This window comes from Pipistrellus kuhlii, unplaced genomic scaffold (assembly GCF_014108245.1).
Source record: "Pipistrellus kuhlii isolate mPipKuh1 unplaced genomic scaffold, mPipKuh1.p scaffold_m20_p_8, whole genome shotgun sequence".
NCBI classification, from domain to species: domain Eukaryota; kingdom Metazoa; phylum Chordata; class Mammalia; order Chiroptera; family Vespertilionidae; genus Pipistrellus; species Pipistrellus kuhlii.
In genome coordinates this window covers 47,056,882-47,077,245 of record NW_023425584.1, presented here as the reverse complement: position 1 = coordinate 47,077,245, position 20,364 = coordinate 47,056,882, and the positions used below count along the sequence as shown (strand labels likewise).

Genomic DNA, 20,364 nt, shown 5'->3' with positions numbered 1-20,364 from the left:
GGAATGTATTCAGATACTTGAAAGAATATAATAATAATAAAATTTTGTTTCAAAGTTGACAATATTTAGCAACTACCCTCATTCCTTATCATAATAAAGGGCAGATAGGAAGCATCTGCAACGTTCAATACATACTAAAACCATCTATCATTCTGGATTAACTACTTGGTTATTAGTCAGTGAACTGTTATTTGGAACTTTATTTCATCTCTAGTCCCAGCTTCTCATCTGCTAAATGGAGACAATAGTAGTACCTACTTCAAAGGATTGTTGTGAGGATTGATCAGCGATATTAACCCAAGTAAACACCTCGTGTACTCCCGGGCCCGTAGTAAGTGCTCTGTCAATGACAGAGCCAGCTGTCTCTCTGTATCTACATAAGCCTACCAGCCACCATCAGAAACTTCACAAAAGCAGGTACACTGAGACCTGTCCTGGCATTGAGTTTAAGGCAGTGGTTCTCGACCAGGAGTGTGCCCAGGGGACAGCTGGCAATGTCGAGAAATTTTTTGCTGTCACAACTGGAAAGTGCTATTGGCATCTAGGGGTAGAGAGGCCAGGGATGCTGCTAAATATTCTTTAATGTGCAAGGCAGTCTTATAGCAAATTATCCAGCCCAGAATGTCAGTGGTGCAAGGTTGAGAAAGCCTGATTTAAGGTATGCCCATAGACTCTAGGTGTACGCTGAGAGTGTAGTTTTACATGGATGCACATGCCCAGGTGTGAATTTCTTGAAAGATGGCCAACCATTTCCTCATTCATGATTGATTATTGGAACTCGAACACTTTCATGAGAGCAGCAAAAACTGCATTACAAGTGATACATAAAACTCAATTACTATAAATTATCATTGCAAGTTAACATTTTAGTCATCTCCAGATGAACTTATCAATACAAATTAACATATTAGTGGTCTCTAATTAACATCTTGTGCAGCTGAGGGTGCACACTTTAAAGTTAAATTTTATATTCATTTTCAAACCAAATGGAAAACTAATTTTAAAATAATCTTACATTTGAAGCAAACATTTGGAACCCTGAAGCATACCCTAAGGTTCCTTAGAGCACTGTTTGAAAACCACTGATCTTCGGTCTCTCCTAAGTCTGAGAGTCTTTGGCTCTGCGTCAGGGTGAGTTAGTAAATAAAATTCTCATTGGTCTAGCTGTTTCATGTAAAGCTCAGAATTTGCAAAATTGCTAGACGCTAGACCAAAAGAGAGCTCTGTCTTATTAAACTCAAGGAAAATGTTTTCTTTCACCAGAGGGCACGGCAGGACAGAACAGAAGCTGCCATGTTGCAGTTGGTTTCTCCTCTTCCACCCTCTGAGGCAAATGTTCACAAAATTCTCTCCTTTCAGAAAATATCCCTTACCTTCAGGTTGCACTGCACCCTCCCCTTTCTCATGTACGATGCTTAGTTCACTCCATATCACTTACTTTCTAAGGCCCCTAGTCCAACCCCTTCTTCATAAAGAAGCTTGGTTTTCTGGGAGAGAAAGGAGGAGAGCTTGGGTGCATTTTCAGTCAGAAGCCCTGGAGTCTAGCGGTTCTGTGATTTTTATTTATTTTTTTTTGGGGGGGGGGGAGGTTTGCAGGGACAGTCTGTTAACCTCCTAGGACCTTAGATTCCTCACTTCTAAAATGAAGATAATAATGATCCCTATCTTCTGTGGTTGATGGATCAGTTACTGAGTAACTATCCAAATGCTAGCTATATACATTATTAAAACAAATTATGGCCTTTATGGAAGTTATATAGAATTTTTCGGCGGGGCGGGGGGGGGGGGGGTCATCGGAGAAATCTTCAGAAGACTTGATGACACCTTACTTTAAAGAAGGGTTTCTTTTACAGCTTATTAACGCCTGCCTATTAGAATTAGCAACTTGAAGTCATTTTATCCCAGGGGCTTCCACTCCTTCCCCATATTAGCCTTTATCTTGAATCCTCTATTAACCCCCAAAAAGCTAACTTGTTTCTTTAAGTGGCAGCCCATCTCCATTAAATGTGTAAACGTAAGATAGCATCATTTAGGTCCTAAAATGTTTGGACAGTGAGAGAAGGGGCCTCTTGATGAGTGGGGCTTCCTCACTGTGTTCAAAGCAGGGTATTTGAAGAAAAAATATTCAAAATTTAATCACGAGAAAAGAGATAAAGGGAGATAACAGATTAGGTTCTAATGTTACTTGAGAATCAAACTCCCCTGTCACTCAGAGTGAGGTGGAGGTTTTGGGGGCGTCACTGGAATGAGAATGGGATGTAGAAGCAGTCTTTGTTTGTATGAGGTTAAATTTCTCAGGTCCTAAAGCTCCCTGCCCCTGAAGCCAGTCCTGGAAAAGGTGCAGCTGGGGTTCTAGCAGAGCCAGAAACAAGGCCAGTGACCAGAGCTTCCGTTCCACGTGCAGCCGCAGCCGGGTGTGGTTCAGCATCCAAACTCATTAGAGTCCATTAGCCCATGTGTGGAGCCCACCATGGCCGTGCACCATGTGGGCACCGGGAGTCATCCCCCTGCCACAGGAGAGCCAGGAACCCAGGGCATGAGAGAGAGAAGAGAGAGCGAAGGAAGGAACTTGCTTTGTTTGGAAGTTTTGAATATTCTGGTTTTGCTTTCTTGCAGTGGTCACACCCATTCTAGCTACTGACTTGCTTTCAGGTGTGATTGACAGACCTGCACCTTCCACATTGCTCAGACCTTCCAGCACCTTCTCACATCGCTCAGACCTTGCTTGGGCCTGCATCTGTCTGATCTTCCCTTTACTCCTTTCCTGTTAAATAACAACCAGGTTATTACAACAGCAGCACTACTAGCTCTTTACCTTCTGAATTTTTCTCTTGCATTGAGTTACTGATGGATTCTGATAACTTTCTGAAAACAATAAATAATTCCTAAAATATAATATGACAAAAATAAAATGAAAAACAAAAATATTATGGTATAATCTTTAAAAAAGGGGAGTATCTGGAAGCTTTAAGATGTGCACACAGAAGTCAAGACAGGGGCTGGGAAAGTCCTTTGCAAACTGAGGTCATTGTGCACAAATCTGTTAGTAAGAATGAAGTCAAGACTATGCAGTGAGTCAGATAGGATTGCTTTTCCCTTAGCAATTCCCCCTACGTCCAAAAGAAAATATCCTTAATTTTAACTTTCTCTGTAGAAAGAGAATGGGTTGTTTTTTCAACTAATGATGATGATGATGATAATAATAATAATAATAATAAACCACAATGTTAATTATTTAGCCATATTAATTTTAAAATACAGGCTTTATATACTATTCTCGATGTAAATACCTCTGGTAATTGAAAGAAAGCAGGATAACCTTCATAAGTTCTAGTTTTACACCTTTTATTTAGGCCCACATGTTTGGGAAAAGAAAACTTGAGCAAATGAATGTCTCCCACATGCTTTTATGACATGTCATTAACTTTATTTCCATTTCCCCAGCACTTTGCTAGTATATCTGCCCTATTTTCATTAATGCCCACCTGAGCTAGTCTTATTAGAATGAAGACCAGGTAGAAAAACTTGCAAATTTATAATCAGCGACATCCTGCTTGCCTGTCGTTGTTTTTAGTGTCCTTGAAGTTCTGTCAAATCTGGGTTGTACTAGCATTGCTGAATATCTTTCTCCCCCTCCGGTCTTATGTAGTAGCACATAGAAGCTCCTTATTAATACCTTCAGAGCCTCAGCGTAATGGCTGTGTTCTCTCTAGAACTGGGATTTACTTCCAGGACCTCAGGAGTTTCTTATCTTCCCTAGCTTCACCTTAGAGTTTTAAAAAGTTTTAAAATAAAAGATAAAGCATTGAAGCGCTTTTAAGAATGCCTAACCATTCACTTTATATTATTCCTTCCCAAAGAATCAAAGTCACAGACTTAATAGACCATACACTGTTTAATTGCTCTGTCGTGACTAACTGGCTTGCTCTTGGGAGAGGATTTTATGGAAGAAAGGCTTAGGCCAAGGGAAGTTTTGGAGGTGGTTAGCAAAGCCCCCAGGCAGTGGGTGAAAGGGAGAAATGCGCTAAATAAACAAAGTCTTCTCAGGAGCCGCCTTCCTGGTTGAGGTTGGGAATACCTACCTGTTCCAGATTGCTCTAGAGATGGACTTTGTTTCCTTTGGTTCAGATTCTGATGGCATTGTCCCCAAATGGCTACATTTTAGGCACTTTCCTTGAGTTCTGGACCCAGTAAAGCCAGAGTATAAGTGATCACTCAGAGACACCTCAGTAAGTGCCGTGGTGTAGGCAGCAAAGCTCTTTACTTTATAACTAAGGCTTTATGCCCAAAAGAATGATTAGTTCTGGGAAAGCACCTCTAATGGCCTCTGGTGGAATATTTTGAGATTCTTAACTTTTGTTTACCATTAGGAACAGTGGAGTGCCATCTGATGTCACTAATTTGTGGCCAGCGTATTTTACTCACTCAACAAATACGTATAGTGAGCACCTACTATGTAGCAGGCACTCAGGATCCATCAGCGTTAAAACAAAGACCATTGCCTTCATGAAGAACAAACCACAAAAGAGTAACATAATAAATAAGAAAACTATATTCTATGTGATCAATCTGTTTGTGCTACCATAGAAAAATACCACTGAGTGATGGAAACCGTAGAAATTTATATTTTGCAGTTCTGAAGACTGAAAGTCCAAGATTGAGATGCTGGTCAGTTTGATTCCTTCTGAGGCCTCTCTCGCTCTTTGGCTTGAAGTTGGCGACCTTCTCATTTTGTCCTCATATGTGTCTCTCTTCTTATAAGGGCACCAGTCATGTTGGATTAGGATCCTATCCTAATGGCCTCATTTAACTTTAAGTTAAATGTCCCTATCTCCAAATTCAGTCACAATGGGGTTTAGGGTTTTAACATACGGATTTGGGGGAGGGGGACACAATTCAATCTTAAACAGTATGTTATGAGATGATAAATACAGGGTGTTTCCAAAATATATATACACACCTTAACAGCTGATAGCTCAATTTTGAAAATGAAATGTATTTTAATAAACACTGCCTTTATAATTATTCAGGGTGTGTGCATGCATTTTGGGGACACCCTATATTTTAGGGAGAAAAGGAAGATTAAAGTAGAGTAAGAGAGACTGGGAGTACTGGGGACGGGTTGCAATTTTGAACAGGGTACACTTCATTGAGAAGGTGGCATTTTATCATAGACCTGGAGGTCAAGTTACATTAGTGTTGTTATAACACAGGGACCAGAGGTGGAGAGGTGGAGGAGTGGTGTAAGGGAGGTTGGTCAGAGACACCGGATTGACAGCCCATGGACTAGGTTCGAGTCCTAGCTCTTCCATTTTCTGGTAGCAAAACTTCCAAATGTCATTCTGTTAGGTGTTACTAAGAGGTCTGTATCAGGATGAGACCTTCTTTCTCAAAAGACAGACACACCCAGTATAACCAACCTAAACGTCCCACCACGTGGCCTGTTAACAGGAAGCAGGATGCCTGTGGACGTTGCAAGTTGGTAGTGGAGGATGCTTGCCTTCCCTCTTGGTCTCTCCTGAGTGGTATGTAGCTTAGTGGTATGCTGTAACCAAGCCACAGAATCCATCCCATAATAGGCCAGTTAGCTCTGCCCTGACCGCACGCCCCACACCAACCAACCAACCATGCTAAAAAGGAACCATGGAAAAAGGACATAAGTGGAAACACTGGTGCAATCTGAATAAAATCTGGAGTTTAGATCATAGCAATGTGAATTTCTCAGTTCTGACAAATGCATCGTGGTTAGGTCAGATGTTAACATCGGGAATGCTGGGTGAAGAATTATGTGGGAACTCTTCCAACCATCTTTACAACCTCTCTGCAAACCTGAAATTATTCCAAATAAGTTTTCTTTAAAGAAATACCCATTGTGGACTCGGAGATGACGTGGGCTACAGACATGGACCCAAAAACCAATGCCAAGTGCACGTCCCACTGTTTGTGGGTCAGAGGTGTCGGCTTGTAACAAAGTAAAAGCGGTATTTCTCTAGTCCTAGCTTTTCTTTCTGGCAAATTCTCCATCCTCACCTTACACTCCACCCCAGGTTTTCGCTGTGGGTGTTGCCTCTGACTCGTGTTTATATTCAATATTTTATGGCGGAATAACTGCCTGAAGGCATTATTCTCTAATGGGATTAGGCGGGGAGGGGGCAGATAGGCCAGGGAGTCAGCCACATAGACAGGAAAGAAGACCTTGAGAGAGACCAAAGACAAAGGCACGTTTTCGAATAGGATAGGCTTGAAGGATCCAGAAGCCCACGCACTCACGGAGTGTATTGTGTTTTTTGTGCCCAGGGCGCAGCTGATGTTGGTTAGGTTGTGGTCCCTCCTGCTGTTAGCACAGTGTGATTGTGCATCCATACTTCATTAAGTTGGGGGGCAGCTAAGAGGGAAGTGGCCTTTTATATCTGTGTGTATATATATATAACCCCTTTCTTCTTTTGACAGCTGCAAATCAGAAGGAGCCCATGAATCTTAACTTCCAAGTGAAAGAGGAGCCCCAGGAAGAGGAGGCCCTCAGCGCCTCCTTGCCTCGGTCCAGCTACGTATTCAGTCCGGAACCTGAAGTGTCAGCCCCAAGCATCTCTGAGGACACGCTGAAGGCCCAGGAAGGGAAGGGGAGCGGGCTCAGGCGAGACATGTCAGTCAAAGCAGCTTCCGAACTTCTCATGAAACTATCAGGTACTTGCTTTGTTCTAAAATGCTCACGTCTGTGCATTTGATTTGGGAGCCAACCGGAAGGCTTCCTGCATGGCTCACCATTAGCCTAATGGCAGCGCTGTCACGTTATTTCGGTGAATTCAGGGGTGACAGACCACTTGCCTTAGATTCCTGTGTTGTATGTATGAGTTTGTTTCCAGATGTTCACTGTATATCTGCCCTATTAAATGCAACCTAAATATGACTGCGAATTGTTGGAAAACACTGCTGCTTTCTAAGATGCTGTAGGTCATAGTTTTAAATGGATTCTAGTGACAGTCAAAACACTTGTGCTAATTGATCAGATTATCTGCTTTTTTTTTTCCCCCCCCAAGGACCCTGCATTTTTGTGTGTGTATTTATACTTTATATTCTTTAAGAACCATTAAAAATATTTTTCTTAACCTGATAAGTAGTTGAGATGGCACTTGAAGTAATTATCCATAGAGTAGCTCTGAGATGTTAGAAATAGAAAATTTCATAATGGAATATTGCAATAATTAATCTCAGCCCTTCAGATGAATGACTTTTTAAATTAGTATCTCAATGTAATCTCAGCCTATCAGATGTTGGCAGAACAGATTGTACTAGTAACTTGAAATTTATGTTCCCAGCCTCTTCTCTGCCCCATCCCCTTGGGACCAGGTAAACAGTTAGTGCCTTTTAGATTCAAAGGTGGGACTTTCAGAACATGGAAAGAAAGGTAATATCAATAATAATACTTACCCAGTCAGACCACATTCTTAGTGCACAGCTGCTTAAAGATAATTTTTAGAAACAATATTCAAAATGCTAATATAAGTCTAAAGTTGTTTTCAATTTGTATCTTGCTGTGGCTGGAAGATGAAAGCAGGATGTGCAGTAGGACTCCTTTCCCTGTGTAATTTCCCAAGCAAATCTGACTGTGTTTCTGGTTGACCAATAGGTTGGAAGTTAAGAACTAATAGTGATTTACTTGGAGTCATTGTATCAGAACATTGAAATTCCTGTATTTGCCAGTTGGGACTTCAGGGGAGAGTGATTTATTATAGATAAAGTTATATCCTACTGTAGCTTCCTTTTTCTAAACTTGGCAATGATATGGCAGCTTCCCCTATAAATGGGAGGTTTAGCAAGAATGGGCTGGCTGGTGAAAGCTGAATGTTTAAAAACATGATATTCAAGTGAATGTATTTTCATACAGTTGAACCCTCCCTTCAGTGTCAAAGGCCTGGTGACAGAGAGGAATCTGTCTGTTGTTTTTTCAGTCAATTCAGAGAGGCCACCGCCTCTCTGAGTCCTTCCCACATCATAGACTTTCACATTGCAGGGACTTCAACTCTTCTACCAGTGACTCTTCCCCCTCCCAATGGGAAGAGTCTAGTGTATAATGTTTCTGTTTCAGAGTTGGCTGTGCAGCCAGTATTGTGAGCAGAGAAAGCTGGGGTGGCACTGAAAGAGAATATGCAAAAGTGAGATTTCAAGAATGCTGTTTTTTCAGGAAAAGCATTTTATCTTAATCCTTTCAGATGATGAGCGTTGAGTCATGAAATAGGAAATCATTTCCTAGTTAATGAGGTCCCTCAAATGGAATATGGCCATGCAGCCACGCACAGTGGATGACATCTGTGGACAGAAGTGGCCTTTCTAAATGTTTATATTGAGTTTTACTGAGTCCACGTGCTGTGGGTTAAACAATCATTGAGTGGATGAGATGATCGCCTTTCCGAAGGGCATCTGTCCTGCTTTGTGGTGTGGAAGTGAAAATGTGTTTGAAGATGAAGATAACTATTTTTTCCCCCTAAAAAAAATATCCCAGCATTCTAAGTGCAAGAGATCTGGTTAAAAAAAAAAAAATGCACCCTGGTCCCTACGTTCCAAATGCTTATGTCTGTCTGGTCAGGAGAAAGCCAGGGCAGGGGAATGCTTCCAGTGACTGGCACCTGGAGCTCCGTGCTTCTACTCCCTAGTGCCCAGCAAAGGAAGGCCCAAGCTAGTCCTCAATATGGGCGTGTGACTTAAACACAAAGGCCATCATTCCGAAGTTGCAGGGCAAAGAGGACTCACCCTTGACTAGGTTTAAGATGGACATGGGCATTTCTTAGCATCGATAGATTAGCGCTCTCAAAAGGAGGAAGGTGTTAGGAAAAACCTGCTGCTCCGACTTTCCTCAGGTTGTAACTTCAACAATTTCAATGTTCGTGCCCTGAAAGACATCCAAATACAGGACTTGTCAGTGTCGGCAGACCCCCTTTTCCACGGCATGTCCTGTCCCTCTAGAGACAGGGTAGGCATTCAGTCCCAAAGCATCTATGCAGGGGAGTCAGGGCTGCTCCGGGTGCACTCCCATGAGACCCCAGACCTTACTGCTGGCATCCTGTCAGGCGGGGAAAACCCTTCCGGTCAGGAGGAGTCAGGAGAAAAAAGGGCAGCCCGGTCATTGTCATGCGTTTTCCCTTCTTTCAGTTTGGACCCAAGGAAGAGCTACAATGTAGAATGAAAGGATTTTTCCTGAAGATGGAGGCTGTGATCTGTGGTACTTTAGGCCCTTTCAGTCCTTTCATGGAATTAATAAGAGGGACTTAGTCAATAATTTTGGCTGCTTCAATACCCATTTTAATTTATGATAAAGCCTTAATGGATGTTGGGCCCGTGGCCCAGTCAAATATCATGTGAAACTTCCCTTATGTGGAGAAACCTCTGTAGTTATATTGTTTTCCAAGTGGACATTTACATTTCATGGGGGGGTGGGGGGAACACAGATGCTTAGAGACTAGACTACATTTTTCATTAGCTGCGTGTTTGGGGACATCTGAGTTTTCTTTCTTCCTGTGGCTCAAGTTCTATATCAGCTGTTAATTGGGAAGTCAAGTGCCTGGCAGCTGGGCCAGATAAATTGATTACCAAACAGAAAGCAAGCCACTCTGGGAAACCACAGGGCGCCTGCTGCTACCTGTTGTTATCCGACACAAGGCAGCCAGAACGATCACACTTTTCTGCTAAGCGTCTAAGTTGCTAAAGATAATTCCCAGAAGTCTTGACTTACGGAGGCCAACATGCCAAAGTTCAATGCAGAGGATAGATGACATTCGACTGACTAAGGGAATCTAGTCACACTGTTAAACTCCGCTTTTGCAGTGTCTAGTGACCCTGCCAACTTATAGAACAGATGTGTTACCACAGAGAGGACTTAACCCGAAAAGGACACCAAATCCCATCTCGTTGTCTCTGTTGTTCGTGAAGAGATCAGGCGCTCTTCTCACTCTGGGGGCCACGGGCTTACATAGGGATCTGTATATAAAATGTGCCACGTCTATGGTTGTACTTAGAAGTAGCGGGTAACAGTGATTTAAAAATGCAATTCCACAAAAATAAGTAGCTGGAAAGCCAGAGTTATTCAGAAACATTATTGGAAAAAAAAAAACCAAGCATTTAAATTTATCCAACGTGATAAGTAAAACTGCATATCCAGACCTTATTTTGAAATCTGTCTATCGGTTTTCTTATTTCTGTGTGCATAAAAGGTCACCAAATGGACTTATATTCATTTCTGATTTATATTCATTTATCCCAGTCTAGTGTTGAGAGGAATAGAAATGATAATTGCCTCTAGTAGAAGAATCCGAGCGGGCCCTGGATTTGAAATACACAGTGACGCAGAGCTCAGGCAATCAGCTAACAAAGCAAGGCCTCAGCGATGAGGGATGTTGAAGCAATTGAACTTGGGCAGGATGAAGTTTTCAGGTGAATATAATCTCTGAGGGAACTGAAGCAGAGAAGAGAAGTACCTGAAGATTGCTTTTATTAACAGTTTTCATTATGGCTCTTTTGGTTGTAAATAAGAAATCCTCTTCAGCCGGTTTAGGCAAGAAGGGAACTAACTTAATGGAAGTCACAACAGAGGCAGGGACTCTGTTGTCCGCTGAAGCCAGGGGCCAGAGGACTGCATGGAGCCCAGGAGGCCTCACCCTCCACATCATTTCTCCTTCTCTCTTCACATACAGATGGACTTTTTCTGTTATTCAAACACATGGTAGAAAGTGGTGATGCCAACAGCTTCCGGGTTCAAAAGAGCAACTAGTCCTAACCGGTTTGGCTCTGGATAGAGCGTCAGCCTGCAGACTGAGGGGTCCCGGGTTCGATTCTGGTCAAGGGCATGTACCTTGGTTGCGGGCACATCCCCAGTAGGGAGAGTGCAGGAGGCATCTGAATGATGTTTCTCACTCATTGATGTTTCTAACTCTCTGTCCCTCTCCCTTCCTCTTTGTAAAAAAATCAATAATATATATATATATATATATATATATATATATATATATATATATATATTTTTTTTTTTTTTTTTTTTTTTTTAAAGGATCAACTAGCCAGACTGGTGTAGCTCAGTGATTGAGTGTCGACCTGTGTATGAACCAGGAGTTGAAGGTTTAATTCCTGGTCAGGGCATATGCCCAGGATGCAGGCTCGATTCCCAGTGAGGGGCATGCAGAAGGCAACTGATCAGTGATTCTTCCACATTCTTGATGTTTCTATCTCTCTTTTCCTCTTTTGTCCTCTCTGAAATCAATAATTATATATATATTAAAGAGCAACTTAGCAGACATTTCTTAGTCACAATTCCAAATTCCAGCAGATTGCCTCACTCTGATCGGGGCCCAGCAGTGGACACTCCTGTATGTAGGGATAAGGGCATGTTGGGCAGACATGGGTGCTGTCATATAGGATCGAAACATCCTGGTGGGCAAGAGTGAAGGTGATGTGAGTCCAGGATGATAGCCAATGAATATGAACCACAGACGTTGAGGAGCAGATTATGGTGATTGCTGGTATTTAAATGTTAAATGTAAATGTGTCTTGGCCTTTGGGAGATGTTTCCTTTCTGGTAGACTCTCAGAGAAGACCTGCCCAGCCAGCCCCAGCTCTGTGTGTCTGAGGCAGTGCTTCTCCAAGGACAGCCCACAGACCGGCAGCCTTTACACTGGTTGGGAAGCACAGCCAGGTGTTAGAAATGCACATTCCTGAGCCCTGCTCTGCACCTGGCTGATCCTCTGTGGTTTTTATCAGTGATTCTGAGAGCTAAGTCTCCAGAAGCACTGAGCTGAGGCAATGGTTAACTAGAGAAATAAGTATGTCCATCTGCAAAGAATGCCTTAGGTTGAAGCTGACGGAGAGCAAATCTCTGTTGGATGTACATTTTACTTTTTAAAAAGAACCATTTCTCTTAAGTGGATATCCTTCTTAATTTACAAAATAATGGCACCTGGGAACTTTCTTAGAAGGGCACATGTGTCTAAGAAGTTCGGAGAGTGTTGATTATGAGCCTCAGATAGTACTACTGGTTTCAGTGGTTGTTTTTTTTTTTTTTTGTTTTTTTTTTTCCTGTTAATTTACATGTTTATTTCTGGGCAAGGCTGACATTCTTTTAGGAGGAAGGAGGTTTCCTTCAACCCCTGACAAATCAAAGACCATGTCGGGGACACTTCTTTTATAAAGAATTCCTCAAGAGAAATTAGAGATTTTTAATTAAATGATTTTTTTAGGGCAAAAATTATTCCACTGTTCCATTTGGTATGTCTCCTTTGGAAATTTGTAATCTATCAAACTTCATAAGCAGTAGGACTTCAATAATAATCTACAAGGATGGAAAATAGCTGTTTCAGTTTTATATTAATGTCATCTCACATTTGCCTCCTTCAAACTCATGTTACTTAATTACGTGCAGAGAACACGGGAGGCCTAGCTATGTCTAGTTCCTTGTGATTCTGCCTCCTTATGTACAGCTGAAAACAAAGCTCAGTCCTAAAAATCAGATGACATATTAGCAAAGCCATGTGAAAGACTTAAAGATCAATTTAGAACCATCAGTAGAAAAGTATTTAGTTTATTTGTTTTATTAATATTGTCTATTTATCACACTGTCAAGTACATGGTACTGAAGCAGTTGAGAGCTTAAGACCGTCAACATGGCATAGTCTCATCAGCCTGAAATTGAAAAATACTTCTTTTTATTTAAACTCTTTTTGAGCATCTGGAGAAATTTATTGAACCCAGTATTGTACTCTACTTTTCTAAGAATTTATATATTTTAGATTGTTATGCTAGAGGGAACTTCTAGTCTGATTGTTAAGCACAAGCACCTTATCATTTAAAAAAACACACATCTTTATTGAGATGTAATTCGCATCACAAATTTATTCATTTAAAATATACAATTAAATGGTTTTTAGCATATTCACAGAGTTGTGCAACCATCACCACATCCTATTACAGAATATTCTCATCACCCCCAGGAAGAAACTCCATGCCCATTAGCAGTAATTTCTTATCCTGAAACCCCCACCACCACCAGGCCTAGGCAACCACTAATCTACTCTCTATCTCAATAGATTTGTCTATTCTGCACATTTCATAGAAGGTAAATCATATAATATGTGGTATTTTGTAACTGGCTTCTTTTACTTAGCATAATGTTTTCAAGATTCATCTATGTTGTAACATGTACCAATACTTTATTCCTTTATATGGCTGAATAATATTCTATTGGCTATTAAAGCAATGGCTACAACAAGAATATATATATATATAATATTAATTTTATACATGGTATAAAATGGATTTAACACATTGATTCATTCGTTGATGAACAAAATTTGGGCTGTTGCCCAACTTTTGCTACTGTGAACATTTGTCAAGTATTTTTGTGGACATATGTTTCATTTTTCTTGGGTAGATAGCTAAGAGTGGAATTGCTGGGTCAAATGGTAATTCTATGTTTAAGATTTTGAGGAACTGCCAAGCTGTTTCCCAAAGCAGCTGCACCATTTTATATCCCCACCAACCATGTAAGAATTTCAGTTTTTTTTATTCTCTTGCCAAAACTTGTTATTGTCTGTTTTTTTTTTTATTATAGCCATCATACTGGGTGTGAACTGGTTTTTCTTTGTGGTTTTGATTTGCGTTTGCCTGCTGATTAGTGATGTGGAGCATATTTGCATGTGCTCATTGGCCATTTGTATATTTTCTTTGGAGAAATGTTTATTCAAGTACTTCTCCCACTTTTTAATGGAGTTGTCTTTTTATTCTTGAGTTGTAAAAATTCCTATGCATTCCAGATATCAGTTCCTTATCAGATATATGACTTGCAATTTTTCCCCATTCTGCTGATTTTCTTTTCACTTGTTTGATGGCACTATTTGCAGCAAAAAACAAACAAACAAAAACACACAAACATTGCAATTTTTCCCCATTCTGCTGACTTTCTTTTCACTTTTTTGGTGGCTCTATTTGCAGCAAAAACAAACAAACAAACAAAAAACATATAAACATTGCAATTTTGATATAATTCAATGTATCTATCTTTTATTTTGTCACTTGTGATAATTATGGAACTATTGCATTTTCCATAACTCCAAAAATTAAGTAAAAATGGAGACTTGTTTGATATTAAACTAAAAGCCCATCTTTACTTCTACTAGTGAGTATTTAATTTTCATATATAAACACTATGAAGCCTAATTAATTTATTGAATGAGTAGCTTCATAGTAGAGTTAACCCTTGGATATATAAATTTGCTGTTACGTTTTGTGCTTCAGCTGATGGCAGAGGATGTTTGCTTGCCATTTTTCTCGAATGACTGATGATGGATGTGGCCAGCCATGGGCTTACAACTAATTGGCCAGATGACTGTCCTCATTGCCATGTGTATCCTCGGCAGCTCCCAGGATATGTGGGAAAGTTCAATCCAAGTGAGGAATTAGGCTCCTTTTTTAGCACTTAAAACTCAGTGAGAATGGAAGATGTTTGGGGTGCAAAAACTGTAACTTGTACAAACAAGGAATCAATCACTTTAACAAGATAAAAATGTGACGTTTATATACCCAGAGAATTCTTTTCTTCAAGGTCCAGACCGTGTTAAGTTCAAAGAATATACAGTGTGTTATTTACCTGCCCGTTTCGGCAGATGGAGTCCGAAACAGCCCACACAGCTCCGAAGGACCGTTCTTGTTATTTTCCCAGCAAGAGGAGGGGACTGGCTGTCACAGGCTCTCTTCTCCCCCCACAATTGAGCTACCCTCACCCTCTGACTAGGAAGCAAGCACCCTGTTTGTTTTGTAACCTCGCACACAGCGTGCAGGTCCTCAACACCAGGCACCTGAGTGGTGGTGGTTGCTCCACCTCTTCTTGTGGGAGCTGGGCTGGCCAGCACACCCTAGAGCCAGTGACCCTGCATGTTTCACCCCTCAGGGCCCTCTGCCCTCAGGCCACCCTTTTGCTTTCCTGACCCAACTTCCTCCGCCTCCCACACCGAGGCTGGGACTCAGAAATGCTAGACTCAAAGGGCTCTTGTTTCTTTTTTATCATCTCCCTATTGCATAGCTGCATGTGTTACTGCAGCCACGAACATCTGTACTGGCTTATGTTCCCAGGGACATATCACCTTCGTTAGATTCCTTTTCTGTTTGGCTGGACCAGGGAGGGCCGGGGTTGAGCACAGCTGTAAGGCTGAGGGTAGGGCAGTAGGGTAGGGGGTGCTGGGTGAAGTAAGGTGTGGTGGGGCGGGGGAGGAGGGAGTTGCAGATCCTTCTTTTCAATATTGAGCACAAGAGGAATGACATCTAGGAAATGTGTTTGCAGTGGGGATGGTGTACCCCCCTCCGGTTATTTCTGCGTGGCTCTCTGTTTTCTGGTATAAACAGGTGTTATCTTATTTACAAGATTAACCTTGGCACTAGCAAAGAGGCCATTCGTAAACACTATTGGATGGTTAAAACTCTACGAAGAAGCTTCATTCTCTGAGGGATCCAATTGCAGTGTGGATGCAAAGATGTGAGTAACCAGTCAGACATCCTATTCTATTCCTCACTCAGAGGATAAATTTTCCTGCCGGGTAGGAGCTGTGTACCTTATCCATGCATTCAAATCGTCTTCACCACTCTAGCCTTCTATGGCTCTTGCCTGCTTCTTTGGCTATAATGTTACCATAGTTATGGCCTTGCAAGGAAGCGCAAAACTATTCTATTTCTCAGCGAGAGATCTAAAACATTTTTATTCCATGTGGTGTTTCTTCTTAATTAACCTTTCACCTTTCACTTACTCATGTCAGAGAAGGGGAACATTTGCATGTATAATGAACTCCCGTGAATCCTGTGCCCATCTGGGTACCGGCTGGTATCACAGAACTATTGTACCTCCGAAGAGGGGACTCCCTCTCCCGCCGTCAGGTAGCCCGTTTGTTGTGGCCATGGCCCCTCAGAGAGTGTGAGCACCCAGGGATGACAGGGCCATTCGTTTTCATTGGGCAAGGGAGTGTCCAAAAATGACACACTTTCATTAAAGGAGCTATTTCTCCCTATGGCTTCTGTTGTTCTTATAGGAAGACGCAGGATGGGAAAGTGGTATTTCTTCTTTCTCAGAGTGGCAGGACCTGTGGCATTCTTTCTGAAGGGACCTTGGTCTTCCCTCCTAATAATTTTTTATATATTTTTTTAATTTATTTTTTTACAGAGAGGAAGAGAGAGGGATAGAGAGTTATAAACATCGATGAGAGAGAATCATTGATCAGCCGCCTCCTGCACACCCCCTACTGGGGATGTGCCCACAACTAAGGTACATGCCCTTGACTGGAATCGAACCCAGGACCTTTCAGTCTGATGCTCTATCCACTGAGTCAAACCAGTTTCGCCCTAATAATTCTTCTGTCTTCTCCACCCACATGTAGTTCCCCCGTGTTTAAGCCATCCTGAGTTTGTGCTGGGAGCTGATTGACTTACCATTTCCTAACTATGGGATAGCTGCTGGATTCACAACTTGCCCTGGTTTTCCATGGTTTGCCACATACTTGTATCATTTACATCCACCTCTGGAAAAACAGGGGAGGTGATTGGCTGCACATGTGCCCTGCCACATTTTATCTTAGGTCTGAGATTAGGTGATGGGGACACCTGTGTAAAGAACAAGTTACAAACATGTTTGCTTACTTCCCGCTACCACCATCCTTATCCCCATAAACACTTAAAAATATATAATACATACACTTCCCTGTTGTCACACCCAGAAATTCTGTTTTGGAGCCGGGACATTCGTGTGGACAGGCTTCCTGCCGGCTTCCTGGGGTCCACATACATGTCACCCAATGTACGCTTACTACCCTGTAGTAGAGAAGGAGAGAGGCCATCACAGAGCTGAAGGGTTCATGAAGACCAACCGTGAAATTACAGTGATTTGGGGGACTTGCTCTGAAAGCGGAATCATCACCCCTCTCTGTGTCTTCGAATATTAATAGGGGCTTTTGCTTGGAATTCATCAATGCTTAACCTATTTAACCAAATTATTGGCAGTATGTAGACAATACTTGTCTTTCTTTTACCTTTTTTTTTTTAAAGAGCTGTAGAGACTGAAGAAGAAAACTGGGGATTAGGAGGATAGTTTAACCAAGACAGATGGTTATCTCCTTTCCATTACTTGTGCTGAAGAAAACCTTTTGCACCTTGTTTGTCCCACCCAAGTACTGATGAAACATTTTCTCCTGAAGCATTGTTCACATTAGAAAGCTCTTTTTGTCTGACTCTGTCTCGTTTTCTTGGAGACACCCACAGCCTACAGTAGTCATCCTGTGTGACAGTGAGCATGCAAGTGTTAGGGCCTGGTTCTCGGTTGAGGGCTGGTGACCTCTCCCTCTGTTTTTTTACTTGTCACCACCTGCTCTAGAGAGGACACAGGAACAGAGAGAGGAAGAGGAATTAAAATGAGTCACTTACCATACTTGTAAGTAGCTTTGATTGTTAAAAAAAAAAAAAAAAAAAAAAGGAAAAGAAGGCTGAAACCCAGCCAAAATGCTCTGTGCAGACTTCATGTACTCCATGTCTCCAAGAATCATGAGGTGAAATTAAGAGCCCAGAGAGATCATTTTCCACCATCGAAGGTCCCACCCTCAGTCCAGGGGTTCCCACAGGCATGGTGCTAGGGATGGGGCCCTATCCCAGGCAAAGGCTCATTCATCATGGGCTATAAGGTTATCATACTTTTGCCGTGATTCCTGGCAAAAGTATGCAAAGATTTATTGAGGTTTAAGTGAACCCTATACTTTAACTTTCCTTTACTTCTCTTTCTATCTTTCCATTTATTTTCTATGATCTTCATTTTCTGTTTTTGCTTTTATTGTTGTTTTTTGTTTGTTTTGTTTTGCTTACGCATTATTCAACAAATATTTATAGAGCTCCTATTGTTTTCCAAGCCCCATTTTAAGCACCAGGGATACAAAGGCAAAAAGCACCGTGCCCTTCACTGCATGGAGTCTGCATTCTCCTCCCATCCCATCTATTGGAACCCACTTCTCCCTCTTGTTAGTGCCTGGGTCCTAGTCTCTGTTGTTCAGGCATGTTCTCTCTGCTCCGTGCTTACTGGCTCTTCCCCGCCTGCTAGAAACATTGACCAATGGACACTATGTAGTCAGGATGCCTCAACAGAGATACATACCCTTGTGACATGACTCAGTAAGATTTAGCACCACCTAAGAAAAGTACTTCAAATGTGTCTGCATATACTAAAGCCTTTAACCACCTGTTAGTGGAAAATACTTCCAAAATTTTTTAAAACTCTCAATAATTAAATAAAACTCTTTGCTTGCTCCTTCCTCTCTTTAAAGACCCCCTCTGCCCTTTTCTCCCTTCCTTGTGCAAAAGGCACTTGACAAGAGACGGACCCTGCTTTTTGGTAACTTTTTATGTCAGCAGGAATTCTACTGAATCTTACAGGAATTTTGTTCAAAACTGACATGCGCACCCTTCCTTAGCATTCAAGTTCATGGAAAGATAGAGGAAAGCTTATTAATTATAACAAATGAGGTGAACAGGGCTTAGGTTTATTAAATGGCAAAGGATAATGATGTTAAATAGCTTTAAGGTTAGATCAGATACTTTAATTGACCCTATTTCTTTTTTAAAAAAATGTGAGACAAGAAAAGTATATTCTGGACATTAGATGAAAAATAGGTTAATTTTTAAAAAATGAGATCATTTGGAATGTTACCAAATGGCAGACATACAGTTTAAATGCACCTCTTTAGCTAATTTCCAGTGAAATCATCAAATGAAAAGAAAACAAGATGATTGGGAGAGGTTTTACATTAACACCGGGACTCAGAGTTCAACGGCTAATGCCTGAGCCACTCCACATGACGGCTGCTTGCAGAAGCTGATCTCCCAGGGCCCCCAGTACTCTTGATTGTCATTTGGAAAGAAGTGAAAGGAACAACGGTGAAATGTAATGGAGACATTCTGACTTGTGATTATTCGAGAGGCCTTCCTTTGTGTCACAGGAACCTCCCACGTAGCTTCACGCGAGGCAGTATCTTACCCAGAATCAAGTCCAAAACCTGTGCTGCAACCTTGGGCCCGGTTCTGTGGCCAGTCTGAAAACATTAGCAAAGGCCCGGGTATCTCAGCCAAGGACCCGTGGCATTGCTTGCTGGAATAGGGAATGCGAATGAAGATTGTCTTAAAAATCGACAGGTGAAGAAAGCATCTAGTACTTCACGCTGATGAAAAATATGTCCCTTGGACCCCTGAAAGAGAACTTCAGGATCTCACTAACTCTTTATTGCCTTTACAGTTCAAATTCCGTTTTTAGGGCGTATTTGTTCTTTGCAAATTCAGTACAATTAGTAAAATGGAACACCTGGGGCTGCTCATTGCGTGCTTTTAAGAACTTGATTCTAAGTTGACTCCCTGCTTGCTTCTGTCTGATTGTGGATTCTATCGGGTCTAGTAATAATTAATGTCGTTTTTAAACATTCGTTTAAAATCTTGCTTGGCGTTGACTTGTATTGACATAACCTTCAAACACGTGGTATCTACAGAACGTGTGAAGTGCAATTAACAAGTTTTGCTTGAAAAAGTTTGTGTTTGGTTTGGTTTTTGTTGCAAAACTAGGGCTAAGAAGATGGCGGATGAAGAGCATATTCGGCACTGCATGCTTTACGAGTTCCAATTAGGAAGAAAAGCAAGTGAGGCTGCAAAAAACATCTGTAGTGCTCTTGGTCAAGATGCAGTTAGCGCCAGAAAATGCCAGCATTGGTTTGAGAAATTTCGCGAGGGAAATTTTTCATTAGATGACAAGAGTGGTCGAGGCCGTGTGTCCAATTTTGATCAAGAAGCTCTTCAAGCTCTTTTGGTGCAAAATCCTCAAATTACCCAACAAGAGCTTGTGACAACTTTAAATTGTTTACAAAAAAACAATTTCCAATCAATTGCGTGCACTTGGCAAAGTCCAAAAGTTTGGAAAATGGGTTCCTCATGAGTTGACCAACAACAACCGTAATCAAAGAGTCACAATTTGCAGTTCGCTCCTCTCTCGTCAAAACTGTTTGCCGTTTTTAGAGCAAATTGTTACCGGAGATGAACAATGGGTGCTGTATGTTAATTTGAAAAGGCGGCCTCAATGGTTGGACAAAAATGAGGCTCCACAGCCCACGCCAAAACCTGACTTGCATGCGAAAAAAGTGATGTTGTGTGTTTGGTGGAATTTTAAAGGAATTCTTCATTATGAACTTTTACCATCTAACCAAACCATTACAAGTGCAGTGTATAGTGCCCAATTGGAAAGGTTAGCCCAAGCTTTAAGAGAAAAAGAACCCGCGCTGATTAATCGGAAGGGCGTAATTCTTCACCACGATAACGCACGAC

At 41.5% G+C, this 20,364-nt stretch overlaps 1 protein-coding gene across 5 annotated transcripts in view; it reads left to right on the top strand.

Annotated features, from left to right (window-relative positions):
• ZNF827 (zinc finger protein 827) overlaps nucleotides 1-20,364 on the top strand; it is a 163,417-nt gene that overhangs the window by 56,924 nt on the left and 86,129 nt on the right. For all 5 annotated transcript variants that reach the window (XM_036423643.2, XM_036423646.2, XM_036423649.2 and 2 more), the window contains exon 5: nucleotides 6,451-6,684. In XM_036423643.2, the coding sequence (XP_036279536.1) occupies nucleotides 6,451-6,684 (234 nt within the window). The remainder of the gene's footprint in view (nucleotides 1-6,450; nucleotides 6,685-20,364) is intronic.